We start from the raw sequence: 15783 nt of genomic DNA on the forward strand, positions 1-15783 counted from the left end.
CATTTTATAATGTTTCACTGAAAAATCACAGGAAATAAGACAATGTAAACTCATAAGTTAAGTTTTCAACAGGTCTTGGAATTTTTTAAGTGCCAAACATGTTTTGCATGCTCAGAATCTATTGAGAAAAATCCTTTTTGAATTCAAATTATTTTCAGCTTGAAAGCCTGTTGTTAGGGAAATGCAGGCTGTGAATGCTGATTTGGATCTGCTTTAGCAATTAAGAACTGTAGTTTGAGCTGGACACATTTTCTTTGAACAATTCTTTATTATAAATGTGTGAATGCAACACCTATGAGCTATGCTAATGGAATTACTATGGAGTTTAACAGACAAGGTTAGTAATTAGGCATAATATTTTTGAAACTAATAAAAAGCTCTAGAAAACTGTTAGAGTTGCAAGGTTGTGTACAAACTAATGTCTTCTGTTTTGTAGAAAAGCTTTAGGAGACAAGTTTTGCTGTAAAATCCAAAGTGATAGACAAGAACTACTAGGACAGATTAATAAAATTACCACTTTATAGACATTTTAACAATAAAATATAAACATCTGTATACATTGTTTATTGCTATAAAATTGCTGAAGCTTAGTAAACAAAGTTTTAAATATTTCATGTTTTGACATAACACCAAAAATGTGCTTAAATGTGGAAATAACAATCTGCTAATTTTTAATTGATAAAATGAAAAATGAGTTACATTGGAAGGAAATGATAGCAGAGAATTGTAACTTTTCTTCGAGCACCAAGCTGCTTCACACCTTGAGTAAACAGAAATACATAAAGGTGTTTAACAATGTAAAACTGTTAGTTTAGAAGTTAATGGTGAAAAAAAACACAAACTTGAATTAATATTTACCAAAAATGTATTCATTCAAACCACAGAGATGGTGAAGAAGTGGGAAAAAAAGGCTTTTTGTGATTGATTAACATTCTCAGTTTTCAACTATGTTCTATTATAATGTACATGATATGATCACGGGTTATCCTTCAAGACTCAATTAAAGCAATTATAGTCTTATTGAAAGCCTACTGAAGTAAATGCAAAGGTATCATTGATTTCAGTTGACTTTGATTTGAATCCTGATTGGCTATTTGTGATTATTGTTTTCAGTTTTTAAAATCTTATTTCTTGTGATAGAATTTTCAGAAAGCAATTCTTTGCCCTTCCTCTGATTATTTTTCATTATTATTAATTTGGCCAGTATTATACCTTAATTTCTTCCATGTTAAACTTTTCAGGCTTTGATAAAGATCTGTTCATTCACATTTTTACAATCTACCAAAATATTAGCTTCAGAAAAGATAAGAAATATTTATCTCTCTCCTCTAGCTTGGATTCTTCATGTTGCTGAGAAGCACTTGAGAAGCCCCTGAGCTTTTTTAAGGACAATTTCTCCAGAATAGGCACTGCAAAAGGTTGCATGCACCCAAGACTCTTGTGAAGATCCAGAACAAAGAATGTGTAGTTGGGATGGAAGGTGAGACATTTTAGAGTGAGAAAAGGCAAGGGAAGTTCACAACTCTGCTGAGATCTGGGACTGCTTGCTGCAGGCAGCTGGGAGCCCAGAATTGAAACCTGGTAAATTCTTCAAGTCCCATAACTTATTGCTTTAAGAAGGGGCATGTGAGACTAGGAAAAAAAGCTTTACTCTGCTCCTTAACACCTGTGCCAGTTTGACATTGAAGGAAGAAGATCAGAATATATGATTGCAAATAGTATCATCTGTGTGTATAAGCTTTCTGCCTGAATTAGTAGCAAATTACGTCTATTAATGATGATTTAATGACCACCTTTTAATGTCAGTATGAGAATTTGCTCACTGGACTAGTCATAGAGCAGCATGGTGACATAACTGTCTTCTTTGTGAGTGTGTTTTCTAAAGCTCAGGTTGCTCAAATTTATGTATCTGTATATGAGACCTGGAATGGAAATAGGGTAAATAAGGCTTTATTATTTTAGAATGCAATACTCCTTTCTTTGAGGATCATGGGAACAGTTCACATCTTCTAAATGCAGAAGCAGAAGAAAAAAAATCTTTTTTTTTTTTTTATTTGGTGGTTGCTTTAAAATCCCAAAGTTTTTTTTTTCAATTTAGTAAAAGGATGAGGGAAAAGGAATTTTTCAAAACAGAGTACATTTTGGGATGGGCTTCCCATAAGACTTTTTCATATATCAGTTGACGTGGCAAGCAGCAGTCTTCCCTCCCTCCAGCTACTTGTTACTCCCACTACATTATGTTGACTTTGCAGAGAGTAAGGTCAGCTCACATGCCTGGCGGAAAACTTCTCAGAGTGGAGGAGGTGACCAAAAGGAGAGTTTTCAGCAGTGCCAACCTAAAAGACTGTTCACTTTTTCAGTTGAAGTGTAAAGGAGCAGACACAATGAGGCAGCCCAGATAGAGCAAGAGGGCAGAACCGGGACATCTGCCCATAGTTGATTTGGCTTATGCTGTTCTTGGAGCCTCACCTGCTCATCTCTGCAAAATGCTCTCCCTCTCTCTTTCTCATTATAAAGGGCAATGGGACTTGAGTGTCCTCTCACTTGTACTACTTACTTTACTTAATAGCAGTGGGGGAGGATGTCTTTTCTCAACTACCTCTTCCATGCCTCTCACTTAACCTTCACTGATTGCTTTGCAAAGACACCATCTCTAATTTCCAAACTGGATCCAATGAGTTGGAAAACACTATTGTTGTGTTTTCGTATCACTTGATTTGTGCTTGGTTTGAATGGCTCTACAAGCCACAGTGCACTGGAAGGTAAAGCCCGCTACAGGTCTCGTATTGTGCATAATCTGCATAAAGTTGAATAAAGCTTTTGTAAGGCACTGACATAACTCAGATTGGGGAGGGTAAGGATGGTGGAACAAAACAAAAACACACTGAAAAGATTTAGGATATACAGACCCTCAAGCATATTTATGTGTAGGGAGAGGATGGTGAGTATTTTGGACTGTTGAAGTATTTCTTCTGTAAACTTGGGAAGTATATGCCACTGTTTAGTCTGCTTCTGTTTTCTTATGTTTTGAAGTCACTGTTTCAAACATCAAATGTCTATATCTTCTATACTGTATACTGTGTTATAGCAGTCAAAGTGGTCCTTTTAAAGCTGCATTTTTCTTTTTTAAAAGCAAATCTGAGTGCAAGATGGTATGTCATTTAGAAAAATTAGTAAAATGCTTTGATGGAGGAAATAGCTTCTGGAGACTCGTAAAGTAAATGTGGTGATTGATTGTCCTTCTTGAGGGTAACTGGAACAGTTTGGATTAGTAACGTGGCAAATAAACTTCAGAGTACTCTCTCCTTCTTCTGAGGTGTTACATAGAGGTTTGCAGAGTACATGAAATTTAGTCCTACTTTTGCAATAAGAAACAGCAAAATGTGCCAAAACAATACATGAAGCAAATAAAATAAAGCTCTTAAATGAAATCTTTAGCTCATAGTACGTGCAAGGCAAGTCAGTTACTTGAGAATAGTTAGTGGCAATCCATTAGTTTAAAATGTATTAGAGATGAGGCCGGGATCTTTTTTCTCTTCGACTTCATATACTGAATTTGTGCCTGGAGAGATACAGTGAGATTTAAAAAAAAAAAAATGTTACAATGATATTTGGCTAGAATTCTTCTTCTCTTTAAAAAAAAAAAAACCAAACTTTAATTGTCTTAACACCTCACCTTTGTTATGCTGTTGTCAGATCCAGGAGAGCAGAAGAATATAAAACTATATCAGCAGCTAGTTCAGCTGTACAGATTGTAGTGGTAGAGTTTTTTGATACTTCTCTAACAAAATACTTACAGGAGTCTAATTTTAATGGCATAAAAGGGCTTTGATAGGCACAGAGTTATTTGACCTAACTGTGATAGGCTGTATCTTTAAAAGCACACTATATGATGCTTTAAGCTAAATCTAAATTGAAATTATTTTGTATGTACCATAAGTCTTAGCAATCAAACTAAAGTCTGAAATATACTCAAGAAGTGTAGATTTTCTGACATAGGTGAAGTCCATCTTTGCCTACAGTGATGCCTCTTTTCTGGAAAGGCTTTATGTCTAGAGTATCTTGATATAGCCATCTCTGTTGGTTATCTTCAGGCCTTGAAAGGATTTCAGCAGTTACCCTGAGCAAGAAAAGGAGCAAGAAAGGACTGAGGAAAAAATAAGTAAATCAACTGTAATGGCTGTAGTTTAGAAGAATATCCTTTTCAAGCTTCTTTTTAATATCTGAAGGAAAATTGTATTCATAGAAGAAAAGAACTGAAAAGATATAATTTGGATTAGTTTCTTAAAAATGCAGGTACACATTAGTCTAAGAGGTTAAAATTAGAAAATGAAATATGTGTTTGGACAACAAGATGTGACAGCTGTTGTTGTTCTTGTCTTTTTTAAGAATATGAATGGAAAGATTGTTTATGGAAGGGACTTGGCGTAAATATTGCTCCAGAATTTGTGCCAAATACATAAATTGTTCTTAAGATACTTTGGGCCAAACTTTATCTCCCTGGTTGCCTGGGTGGCTCCTATTGATGTTAATGAACATTGCATATGTTAATTCAATCACAAAATTGGCCCTATGATATTGTGTCACTGAGGTTAAACCATAAAATAGGTCATTTCTGTAGGAATGTGTAAGCAAATTTTAGGATACTTGAATAATACATTTGTCAGATGCATATGAACTTTTACGGCCATTCCATTAGGCAATTGTAAAATGCAGGAGAGAGGTATTATATTTCTTCACAGTCAGACATTATTAAGACATTTTTAATAGTCGAATGCTTCGTTCTGTTGTGCATAAAAAACACTATTCAAAAAATTTTGCACTGTTCTTGAAAAAGAGTAGTTTTTGTGATTTGATTTGTAGAAATTGGCATTTACAATAAAGACTATGTGTCTGTTTCAAGTTACAAGTAATTCTGTAAACAGTTTCTGTATACCAGCAGTTTTACCGCTGGGCAGTGGCAATTTTACATGGTAGTAGAAAAATTTTATCTAACTGTCTTGTGGAGGTTAGGGAAAAGAGAGAATTTTTTTTTTATTATGTGGCATCAGTTGATGCATTTGTTCAGATAAATATAGGATGATTACCCCAAGGTACTTACATATTAATCTCTAGCCATTTGCCTAAAGAAATACTGTGGAAAACATAAAATAACTAAGACAGTTTGTTTGAATAAGCAAAAAATAGTGCCTCAGTGCTTTCATACAGAGATCTAAACATGTTTGAAATGTTACAGCAATCGAAAATTATATAAATTCAAATTGGGTTGAGGGAGTAAAAATGACTGAAGTCATGTAACAAATGTGACTGGTGGTGAAACAAACCAGGTTATATATTATTCAGAACTGTATTCATGAGTGCTTTCCTATCTACTTTTATGATTGAGTCTTCTTACATGTAGGAAAAAGAATATAGCCATGAGATTATAAATGTCTGCCTGAAATACTTGTTACAGAACTACTGTATTTCCAGGAGTGTTCTGGAGTATTATACAGTTGTTGGGTAAGAAATGGTTACTCAATATGGTAATCCCACCATGCTAGTCAAATTAACAACACTTTAACCAGTGATGAGACTTAACTTGAGATTCGTACACCTGAGTTTATATGTGATGGAGGTATCCAGGCTCCCTCTGTTGTCAACAGGGATCAAGTTAGTACAGTCAGTAACCTCCAGAGAGCTCCTTATCTCACCCCGTAGGAGACACCTGTATTTGGTCCACTGAGTGGTTCTCCAGCATGTGATTGACTGCATTGACTAGATCTCCATCAGCTAACGGGAAATAAGAGTCCCTGTCTCACATGTAGGTATGCAGTTTAGATGTCTGAGGTTGAATCCCACAGAAGGGCTGTATTCTTCATTTACACATGGGCACCTAGTTCCATTTGAGCTTCTGTGGGCATCCATGTGTGGCTGGCAGGTGTGACATATATCCAAGAAAAAGGAGTTTGCCTTTCAGGAGTGGCAGCTGGAGGCTAGTTGCCATAATGTGCATTATATTGGATATAGGTACTGTGAATGGGCAGCTGTCTTATGCACTTTATTTCCTGACATTTGGTTTTAAAAGGAGAGTTTAACTCATAAAAGAAAATCCCTAAAACATTTCATTAAAAGACATAGCTATATAGAAAACAGCTTGGAAGTATCCTGACTGAATGAAAAGCTGCAGTATTTGATTACACATTAATATACCCTCAAGGATGTACTGCAATTCTTATAAATGACTTCACACTGAAAGCTTTGCAGGACTATTTTTTCCCTTTTCTGTTTCCCTTATCCAATGCCCTTATTTTTCTTCTTCCTTTGGCACGGAGTCCTCCAACCTGCTGTCTTACAACTACTGCCCAACCTAACCCTGTTTGTGTTGAGATGTGTGGTAAAAAATGACATGCAGTTAGAGCTGCCACAACTCCAGAGCCTTCAGTGAAGATTTTTCAGGATTGTCAAGTTTTGCAGTTTATAATGATGGTAACTACAGAGCAGCTCACAGGTACGTGCTCTCTATACAAAACTGAGCGTTCCAGTGCTCTTATCTAGACACGTGCTACGATGAGATTTAGGATGCCTCTGAGCAATCTCAGGGAGTCAGTTGCTCAGATTGGTGGGCACCTGCAATCTGTGCTGATTTAATCTAGAATTATGACTTCTAGTTGTGACCCTGTGGCTACACTTCATTAACTAGCGTGCATTTCCTTGCATATATTTACATAAAAGGCAAGCTGTATATTTCATCTGTCAGCATACAGAGCAAAGAGCTGCTTTTCAGACAGTTGTTCTCTGGGGACTTAATGCCAACATGCTTCCATACTCTTACTCTCTCTGATTCCTCTGAGAGCTTGCTCAAGAGTCCCATTAAGATGAATGGCAGAAAACTAGATGAAACATTACATATCCCAAATTTCCACTTCACATTTTTTGCAGTGCTGGAACATTGTGCTTTGTCACAATTATATTCCATTTCATCATCTTAACATCTGCATACTACAATAGGTGACTTCAGGATGACTAGAAATATATTACTATTAGTCTTTCACTTTTTGTATTATAGTCCATGACTGCAAGGATCAGTATGCTTTAATTATGTTAAATATCTGTTGGTAATTAATCAAAATACTCAGCTTCTAAGCTACAGTAAGAAAAAAAAAAAAGCTATGTATTCAGTGACAATCCTAAAATACTTTTAAGAGCAATATCTGCCAGCCAGATTTAATATTTAAGGAAAATTCTGCTTGTGCAATTAACATTCTAAATTCCTACTGTCAAGTAATGCAGTGATGCCTGTTTGAGCTGCAGAGGTGAACAACCGCATTCATGAACGCTGAAAAGCAGAATGTGTTCCTGGGGCACAGTCTGGACAGCCGAATCGCCTTCCCTTCTGCCCTGGAAGTAGAAATGACCAGTGGTCTGGCCGAGCCCTATTTCCAGGGAAAATGTATCCAGCTCGATTCTTCCAGCAGGAGGCTAAAGATTGATTTAACAGTTTATTACGTTTTATGATAGTTTAATCAGAACTATTTATTAACTCAGCTGCCAGTTTGTCCTTCTTGCCTCTCAACACCATAATATCAACCTTTATTACTCAGCCTTGGAGGGAAAATGAAATAGTAGTTGTTTTTTTTAGACTGTGGTTTTATGACTGGCTTAAGCTGCTGTAAGAGCAGGCTATCAATTAAAGAGGTGTTTGCACGCTCCTCTCCCCTTCCCTTTTGCGCATCTCCCCGACCCAGACAGTTAGTTTTTCTGAGGCTACTGAGTGACCTGAATGGTAAAGTTTATTCAACTAATAGCTGGTCACTTTTTCATCTAGGGTACCTGTTTCAGCATGTTTACATCCAAAGGTGTGCTAGTCCCAGTGCAGGACTGCTCGTCTTCTGGTGGCATTATAGATTTAGATTCGCTTATACCCATCATGTAGCCATAACCTAAAAATTAAAACAATTAGAGAGACTTACCAAGAAATTTAGCATGTAAGTGCAGTCTTTCTTGCTTATGTGTAGTATGCATTGACAAATAATTGGAGGGAAGTCATTTATGTAATAACTTCTGAAATAAATTCCTTTGAAACAGGATAGCTATTTTAAATTACTTTATTTGAATTTTCTGAAGTATTCAGACACTGTATTATTTAAATCTCAATTTTTCTTCTTTTTTTTTCAAATAGTATGTGAAACTATCTAACTTTTAAAGTATTATCCAGCAGTCTTTATTCTATGACTTGTCATGTAAACTAATAGAATTTTACTCATTTTGGTGTTTCAGTAGACTATGTTAAGAGATACGAAGAATCTCTTCTAATGGGAAAAGGAATCACATTATCTTGTTTTACAAAAGATTCAATGGATACAATGGGGTTTCTAAACATGGGACAGAAAAACATTCTTTGTGTAGTGGGAATATATTTAAAGCTAAGATAAGTTTAGAGCACTTCATAGAGTTTCCTGTTACATTTTGAGGTTTTGTTCCTGTTGTACTTGGGATTAACTGAATTTTAACTTCTGTTTTTGTAAAATGAAGCAATATTTCTTTTACATGTGATGCTGATACTTTTTAGAAACACCATCTTTTTTTTTTTGTTGTCACTGATTACATTCACTGGGTTTTTTTTGTGAATTTGTTTACTCTGAAATCAGGAAAAATGCAAATTTATCTTCTTTAGATCCTTTTTTCCCCCTTCCTCTCACCTACACAAATTTGTATCATGAGTCTGCTTTAGGTCATTATAGATTTTTTTTCCGTTAAAACAAGAAGTGTGACTCTTGAGTATACTGAAAACTTGCAAGGCTTACTGTTATTACCTTGATTGGTTTATCAATGAGACAGACAGCAGATATATTTAAAAATATTTAGACCAAGCAATAGAATGAAAATTACTTGCTTCAGGGTAGAGGATGAATTTTTTTTTCAAGACAAACTGCTTTTCATTTTTCCGTTCTTTTTCCTCCCCCCTTGCCATAACTGCATGAAGAGGCATGAACAGATGCCTGCTGCCAGAGTGTGATACTTAACCTGACCGTCAGACAAGCCTCACAAAGGAAGCCTTTTCAGGTCCCCCAGTGAAACAACCACTGCATTTTATTACGGCGTGAAATTAGAAGTGAAAAGCCCTATGGCTTTTGCTATTTAGTAATGCGGAATATGTCGTTTCTGATGGTGATGGTAGTGCTGGGAGGGAAATAGAGAGCCAAGGAAGAGAAACAAAGTAACGATTTAGACAAAGAGGGCCCCCCTTTTTTTTTATCAACTCTGATTGTTAGGTGGTCTATAAAACCGTAGTACTGTGGTGGATGCAAGCAAAAAGATCATTTAGTTGCAGCTCTTTCATTCAGAAATGTATGTGTGAATTTGCAGGGTGATGTATAAGGCGAGTCATCTGTTATCAGAAGAGTTCACTAGTTTAACTCATTTATAAAACAGCAACAAAAAACTTGACTTTGCTTGGAGAGAGCAGTGCTACTCTGACAGACACTTTAAGTTGCATAACAAGATGGTGTTTATAACAAGACTGTGTGTGGTTATCTGAAGCTGACTTGTAACAGATTGGAAGGGGAAAGTACCAGCTTGAAGAGGCTTTCACTTGTCTGAGATTAAAAGAATCATATTTTCTCAATGAAAATTCTGTGCATATATAAAATGTCAAAATATTTGTGCTCACTTTTATTTTAAAAGTATTGTGTAATCACTAAAGCAAATAGTCAACTACTAGGAAATAAAAAGACACTATATGAGAGAGACATTTTAGAATGTAAGATTGGCTTCTTTTTGTAGAATGATAGAATCATTCAGGTTGGAAAAGACCTTTAACATCATTGAGTCCAACTGTAAAGTTATCCATCAGCTGATCACTATCGCTACTTCTGAAAACAAATTGTGAAAGCTCATCTGCAGTTCAGGTATCCGGAAGGGAAAAGCTGTTACGTTTTGCAGACCCATATTGTTTTACTGCTATTATTTACTGGATATTACTGCTATTTTTTACTGGATTACCTTGTTTGGACCCTATCCACATGGAAAGGATGGCAGGGAACAGTGATCTAGAAATAGCAGGGATGTACAAGTGTAAAGTTTCTGCCATGTTGCTTACTTGCTAAGTTATACATGCAATCTTGTGGGAGCTTTAAAAGCAGAAAGAAAGAGTTGTCATGACTGATCCATGATATACTGATGGGATAGATGCAAACATGACGAATCAGTTTATTGGTAGATTGCATGGCGGGACTGCAGCATGAAGGAAGAGAGTTCAGAGAGAGAAGCAGAACTGCTACTGTTTTTTTAATTCAGGTAGTTCATTTTGTTATTCATTAGTATGGTAGCTACCCTACCAAAGAATTCCATATGTAAGCAATAGCACAGAAAGAAGCAGGAAAGCACCAAACAATTAAAGCTATTATCACTATAAGAAAGAAGTCTATTAGAGAAGAGCTTCTTAACCTTTTAAAACTGTATCACTCTTAATTTGATTTAAAATAATTTATGCACTTTGCTACAGTGTATATTTTGTGTGCATGCTAGTGCTCCCGGCTTGACTTGCCACTTCATAGCCTTTTGCCAATACTACGTCTTATACCTTGACAGGTGAAACCTCAGAATGTGGAGATAAGAGCTAGGAAGAGTTTTGAAAAAAAAGAGAACTAATTGGCATTTAACGCAGCACCTAAAAGAAAGCCAATAGAAGAATAAGCAGTTGGTCTTTGAGGCAACAGTTTGAATAGGGACAATTGGAACAACAATTTTAAAGCCAGAGGACGTTGGTAGAGGAAAAACAGATGTGAAAACAGAGAGCATGAAAAAGAATATTATCTCTGTAGGAAAGAAGCGGTGGTAGAATACCTACTGCACCAAGACATAACCAAAATATTTGTGCCAGTTGTAAACCTTTTGAAAGAACTTCAGGAGGATCAGAAAGTGCTGCTAGGTCATGCCAGTTCAACATGAGAGGTCTGTATTTAAGGCTCTCCTCTAGAGAAGAACTCATTGTGTATATAAGACAAAATAGCTTCAACAGGAGAGACAAAGTTCCATCAAATACTTTATGTTTAGGGGATTAGTCTTGAATGTAGGAGGTTTAAGTTCAATTCCATGTTTCAAAAGCAATCAAAATAAGAACTCAAAGTTGGTTCTTGGAGACTGTCCTAAGCTCTAGGCTATGAGGCAGGAGAAGGGAAGAAAATACATGTCCCAGTTTCATCTGCTGGTACAAAACGCTGTAAACAAACTTTGAAAGAACTGGTCAAGAATGAACTAATGTTTGGAAGCCAAATTTCTGTTGAAATAGATGGCCATGATTTTTATTTGGTTACAAAGAATAAAAACATGAAAAGCGTCCTAGGATTATTCTTCTAGCCTTTCAAACAAACACTTCAGCTGGCAAAGTTTGACATGCCAGGCAACTAAGCCATACAGATACATATCAAGCTGTCAGTGTTGAAAGTTATTTTCACTCTAAAAGGATTAGTGTTGAAAGTACTGCATTTCTGCTACAGTGTGATCATATGACTTCTCTTTTTTATCATAATTTACTTTCTAAATTTTTTGTGCTGAAACAATTCCTTCATTTTCAACATCTTAAGTAATTCTCACCTTCAGAATATATGCAACTTTTCTGATAGCCTTCACTTCCTCTTTAATTCTGGGGATTTACAGCAAAGGCTGCAGGGACTTCCAGAAAATTTGAGGTGAACTTCTTGCCAAGACTCTTGGTCTTTCTGGTGTTCTAATGCAGGATATTGGAGCATATGGAGAATTGAAATGGTGGATTTTCAGAGATCAATGCAGTTAGAACAGCTCTTGTGTCCAAATTTTTGGAACAAAGCCTCCATTTTATGAAGCCTGTAATGCTACTCTACATATACAAAGGTCTGAACAGACTTAACCAGTGTACTGTAACTAGCCCTTTCCCTGTCTTTATTCCAGGAAATATTGATACCAATCCTAAATCATAAAGCTTCCTTTATTTGCTTACTGAACGTTGAAGGCATTCAGTAACTCAAATTGCTGACACAATTGTGGTATTGGCACCTCTGATGTTGTCTACTGAAATGAACTGGACAATTAAGAAAGTAATTTTTTTTTTGAGCTCAAGTTTTTGTGCAACAATTGCACTTCTGAAAATTTACTTTACTGTAAGTCTTGATTTTATATTAGCAAGTTTGCATAACTGTGGAGAGCAGTAATACCTGTCCATATGTGTACTTTTAGTCCCTTCACACCCAAGTAAAATAAATACACATCGAATGCAGCTATTTGCTATAGCAGTTTAAACTATGCTGCTTGACTTTGCAGCCAGTAAATTTTCTCAGAAATGTTCCATTCTGCTCTGAAATAACCATTTGAATGACCAGACCATGCTCCAAAGTGTTGGTAACAGACAGGAGACAGTTGCTCCTAAACCTTCTGTAGTTTGCTTCAGTAACTGTATGTCTAAGCCTTGTAAGAGACTGAGTAAATAGAGCTGAAATCAAGGGTTTGTCCACCTCTCCACTGAAGTAGCAAAAGAGAGCTTCAAAGAAATGTGTCAGTATGCTGTCCTTCTCTTACTTATTTGTATCTTATTTTGAGTAATGATCTTTATTTTTTTTTCTATGTTCTTCAGAATTTGTAACGGGAAGATACTGTAGCTATGTTCTGCATAGTTTGATGAAGTGAAGATTTTAGTCCTGTGTTACGACACAGTGACAGTCCCATCTGCAGAAACAATTTACATTTTTTGAGAGCATGCTGCTTGGATGTGAAACCAGAAGTAGAATAATTTAATGCTGGTTTTGAAATGTAATTTTAAAAAGTATTTCAATAGTAATACAATTTTGAAGTGAATAAGGGTTGCTCCTGTCTTTCAAGACTTCTCTTCATGGTGCCAGATAGGGAAGTCCTCACTTTGTAGGTTTATGTTTAGCATATATTTGAAGATGTAATGTACTGTCTTTTTCTTAAAATGTGAAAACAGGGAGAAAAGTAAAAAGAATCCAATTCCTGCAAAATGATCTAAAGCAAGGGATGTGTCTTAAGTTCTGTATTTCACCTGCAGGTTGTATACATCATGCTACTTTAGATAAGACTTGTTGAAAATAAATCTCAGTTGCATATGTAATAATATGTGTTGGATCTCCGTTGTATAGCTTTTGCTAGTTTTTACATAATGGATACGCCAAATTCTTCCAGGAAATACAGCTGTTATTCCTGTTGACTAAGACCCCTGCTGGATGGCTTATATTCCCTCTTAGCTTCTGATGTTAGAACTCAACACAAAATGCTATATTGTCATAAATTAACCCTTAGTACTTCAATGCCAAGTTGCTCTAGATAAGGTCACATATGAATTAACTGGAAAAGTCTATTAGGATGTTAGCCTCAGATTAATCCCAGCTACTGCAGGTACGCTGTTGTGTGATGTGATATAATATAATGCAATGGTGGCCATGTGATTGCTGTTCCCTATCTGTCCCTACTTGCTCCTGTCGAACTCTGGAGGTTTGTGCTGCACTGTTTTACCTTACAGTTGAAGAGGATTCAGAATAGTTGAGGTAACTGTAACTACATCTCCAATAGAGATACCATTCCCTTAGTTTCAGTGCCGGCCCCAGGTGTTTTGTTGTTACTTTTTTCTGAGCAGTTGACTTCTGAAAAATACAAAATGGTTATATGTCCTAAAACATAAGGATGCATTGTCTGAATGTTGATTACAAATGAAGGAATTTTATTTTTATTTATATATATATACTTTTATTAATTAGAATATATAATACTTGCAGATGATAAAAACATTCCACGTTAGTAACCTATTCCTTGTCATCTACCCCATCAGAATACACATCAGGATGTCATCAGTATAGAACAACAAAAGGTACATTTCAAGAAAGGCTAAGAAGTGCTCCTTAAAGGAATTTCAAAGACCCAGATTACACTAAGCAAGTAGCACATTCTTTGGTGACCATTTAAAATCTAAGACCTGGCTTTCATTCAAAACCAGCTCTACAATTAGCATTACTTGCAGGCAGTATCAGCTGGGTTCCCAGTGTACATGATAATGTCACAGAATAACCCCAACTGTAACTAATTTAATTAAGACTTGATCCTCAAATACAAAATCACTCCTTTTCACCAAATCATGATGCTCACTGACCTGCAGGAGAGAAAACAGGCAACACAGTCAGGGAACCTTTCTCTGTCATTTAACCCGTTTGTTTATTCAGTTACAAAGTAAATATATTACTAGTGTAATTCTCATCAGAATGTCTTTAACATGAACAGAGGAGTAATTCCAGGTAGCCACATGAAACTGCTGTTTTACATAAAAGAATATGTTTCATGGTTGTTCCTATTAGATATTTTAAAGATCCTTAAACCTCTCACAGTCTACATTAAATGTAACTGAATTTTAGGAGCTAAAATGTCACACCAAGTTTCTACAAAGCTGATGACTAGTGCTTCCATGGTTCAGTCTGCTAATGGGGGAGGAGAAACAAAAGAGGTAGAGAAGCAAGAGACTCATTTGGCTTAGAATGGATCTCACAAAATGCTCAGAGGCTTCTTGAGCAGCATGTATATACCTACGAGCTAATATGACAGCTACCAATTCTGCAGCTGAACATTCCCCTCTGGGCTTGCGGATTTTTTTGGCCTGAGTAACTGATCGATTTGTTAGTACATCTCTACCTGTAATGGTTTGTTTTAAACAAGACAGATCTCTACAGTGGGTGCCTCAGCTGATAGGGTGGACGAGCACCTGAAATTGCTCATACCTGAAGTGGTGCAGTGTCTTATCTCAGGCACTTGATCCCTAGGAAAGCTGCCGACAAGCTTGAGTGCAATACACTTATACCATGAATGACCCACATGGAGAATTGCTCACATGAAGCCTCCAAATCAATTGAACTATCAAGCGTGGGTTTTGGAGAGCATTGAGAATGATCCAGCATGGAAATGAGAAAACATTTTCTTGCATCACGATTCTGGATTCACTTACCTGCCTCTGTAGGATTCCTCACTCCCAAGTGCCACGAATTCTCACTGCATATAGTTCTGTTTACCCGAGTTTCTAGTTTTGTAACATACATTATGAAACAGAGCCACATCTGTGTGCTCTGGGTGGGTAGACAGCCCTATACCCTAGTGCTGGTCAAAGGTTTAAACTGGAGGTTAACTAAAAGTAGAAGAGAGGTCTTTAAAAGACTGTGTCTAACTTCAATTTCTTAATCAAAACCTTCTTTCACTTTAATATGCAGAATTCAAGTAAGCTACCTTGAATCTATAGAAGGAAGATATCCATCTTAAAGTTTATGAGGACATACGTTACCACAGGAAGTTGACAGACAAATGTGTGAATAGACTTTTATAAAATGATTTGACAACTATTATGTACATTCCTGATGTGGGTAGCCAAAGTCCTTCAGATGGATTTATTTGTCTCATTGCAGGATGCTTTTCTTATGTTTCATTGCAAATTGTTAAAGAGTTGTGATTCTTACTTATTTTATGCATTATTAATATTCTCCTATTCTGCTAAATTGTTTCCTTATAGGTATAGCTTTTAGAAGTACACCATGTCCTCCTTAGTGCAGAAGTACCAAATCAAATTCATGCATCTAGTTGAATAATCTGATTTGGTCTTTCATTCAAATGGTAATGCAAATATTGATATTTCCTTTTGGCATTAATAAATAAGACGTATCTTCTGGGAAGAGAATGTTTGAGGATTGTTTTTTGTATGGATGGATCTTTTGGGAAAACATAATACAGAACTAATGGGAGATTTTTTTTAATTGATGTGCCAAATTTTTTTTCAATTAT

General features: G+C 36.1%; 1 protein-coding gene across 4 annotated transcripts in view; it reads left to right on the forward strand.

The window, feature by feature from the left end:
• ANOS1 (anosmin 1) overlaps positions 1–15783 on the forward strand; it is a 127503-nt gene that overhangs the window by 52072 nt on the left and 59648 nt on the right. Inside the window, exon 3 of one of the 4 annotated variants that reach the window (XM_086740488.1) lies at positions 10122–10136. The exons of the other annotated variants lie outside the window; for them this stretch is intronic. Within the exon in view, the coding sequence (XP_086596614.1) occupies positions 10122–10136 (15 nt within the window). The remainder of the gene's footprint in view (positions 1–10121; positions 10137–15783) is intronic. 4 annotated transcript variants of the gene reach the window in all.

Source organism: Chlamydotis macqueenii, chromosome 1 (assembly GCF_036417535.1).
Source record: "Chlamydotis macqueenii isolate bChlMac1 chromosome 1, bChlMac1.mat, whole genome shotgun sequence".
NCBI classification, from domain to species: Eukaryota; Metazoa; Chordata; class Aves; order Otidiformes; family Otididae; genus Chlamydotis; species Chlamydotis macqueenii.